Source organism: Habropoda laboriosa, unplaced genomic scaffold (genome assembly GCF_001263275.1).
Source record: "Habropoda laboriosa isolate 0110345459 unplaced genomic scaffold, ASM126327v1 scaffold41, whole genome shotgun sequence".
Classification (NCBI taxonomy): Eukaryota; Metazoa; Arthropoda; class Insecta; order Hymenoptera; family Apidae; genus Habropoda; species Habropoda laboriosa.
In genome coordinates, this window is record NW_017100164.1 from 762997 (window position 1) to 765092 (window position 2096).

At 28.1% G+C, this 2096-nt stretch overlaps 1 protein-coding gene across 1 annotated transcript in view; it reads right to left on the reverse strand.

The window, feature by feature from the left end:
• LOC108578533 (protein polybromo-1) overlaps window positions 1–2096 on the reverse strand; it is a 9053-nt gene that overhangs the window by 6350 nt on the left and 607 nt on the right. The window contains 8 exon segments of the mRNA XM_017941892.1: window positions 25–191; window positions 261–428; window positions 494–646; window positions 903–965; window positions 1036–1134; window positions 1211–1323; window positions 1414–1858; window positions 1938–2092. Coding sequence (XP_017797381.1) covers window positions 25–191; window positions 261–428; window positions 494–646; window positions 903–965; window positions 1036–1134; window positions 1211–1323; window positions 1414–1858; window positions 1938–2092 — 1363 coding nt within the window.

Here is a 2096-nt window from a genome sequence, read left to right on the forward strand (position 1 = left end):
ATTTATACTTAAAATATTACATACCCAACGTTTCTAGTAGGAGTAGATGCACTTGATTTTGTAGGTTTAGATGTATCTGGCAAAGGACCTAATTCTTTTACTTTATCCATTAAAACTTTTTCTAAAGTATTTGCATCTTCGTATATTAAAGAACCTTCTTCATTGTATTGACGGCAATTATTAAACATTAACTAAAATTAAATAATAATACAAATCAATATAAAGCACATATTTTAGATGTAGCAATGTACAAAATATACCTTAAAATCTTGTATTAATTCATTTTCACTTTGATATTTTTCTGCTTTAATATTAGCTTCAATGGCTAACATATCGATTGGTTCTGCTATTACTTGATAATAATCTGGATATAATTTTTTAGAAGGCTTTTCCATAAACATTAACATTGGTTGCCGACCGTCTTCACACTATAATATAATAATCTCTGTATTGTTAAGCTTCAGTTTCAGTAATTGAATTTGGAATTACTTACAACGTATTCTATAACACATTTAACTAGTGCATACAATCGTTTTTTCAATGGTATATTGTCTTTATATTTTCCACGTGTTAATAAATTTGAAGCACGTTTAATAAGCTTGGGTTGATGAGAACTATTTTCAAATTCACTATCCGAATCGGAATCCTATAAACACAATACAAAAGCATAAAAAGTTCATGTCAAATTGGATTAATGTGGAAAGTTCTTTAACCAAAACTATATTAGCAATTCATATTATATACATAAATAAAAAGGTGTTATTAAAAATTATTCATTTAGTATGCTGTTAATATGTTAATATTTTAACTAATTCAAGGAAAAAGAATTTATCATAATACAAATGATAAAAACGTGAAATCTAAACAATAATATATTTTCACTCAAATAAAATTTTAATTACCTGATCAAATTCTAACAGTTCTTGTACTTTTTCTTGCATAATTTTTTGTAGTTTTACAGCACACTAGAATAATAAAGTACAACTGAATAACATAAATTATGAATGGGAATTGTTTAAAATTGATATTTATTACCTTATATAGTCTAGATGTATGAATATTATACTTTTTTGCATTTTCAAACATAATATTCATGTCACCAGCCACTTCACTAACAGTACCATATTCACCTTTCTGCAACAAATATAAATTATAAATGAAATAAAAATAATTTGTAATGTATAAAACGATTTGTATATTTACTAATTACCTTTATCTTAGTACGAATTTGCAACAAAGAAATAGGATTTTTAATCATTTTATAGTAGTCAGGGTATAACCTTTTTGATGGCAATTTCCAAAAATATTCACTCATCCTAACACCTGCACAAATAAAAGAAATTGAATCAATACTATTATTATTAAATGTTTATTATAAATATTGTAATACATTAAACAAATTTCATAAAGTACCTTGGTTGTTAGGGGCTGTTCTGATAGTTTGAAATAGTTGCCACTGTGGATTGTCAGCTTCTTCAGTTTCTGCAGGTTCTTCATCTTCATCGTCGCTTTCTTCATCTTCATCAGGCAATGCTGCAGTTTGAGCTATTAAGGACTGTGCCATAGTACGACTTCCTCTTTTACTTCGAGTTGATGGCGCAGTTATTGCAATTTTTGGAACAGTGCTACTTAATCCAATATCTTGTTTTCTTGCTGCTGCAGTAATAATCTTTTTTAGAAGTTTAGCATCTTTATAAATTTGAGAACCAGGCTCATTAAACTGACAAGCATTACGACACATTAACATTAAATCTTTTTCCATATCCGAAATGCTACTATAGGCTCCTTCTTGAATTTTTCTTGCAACTGTTTTCAAATCTACTGGTGTCTCAATTACGTCATAATATTCTGGATATAACTGGAAACATATTATTCATATAATAAATCTGTTTAAAACAGTAATATATTAATACTTCACCAGCAAAAATGTATCGAACTTTTTTGGATGGTTTAAGTTGAAACATTGTATGTAGTGGTCTATTATTGTCAGCTGGATCTGTTGCTGTCATGACTGCTGCAAATAAATCTTCAAACTGTTGCATTGTCTCTTCATCAGGATTTGTAGAACTCTCAGATGTATCTTCTGCATCTTCTTG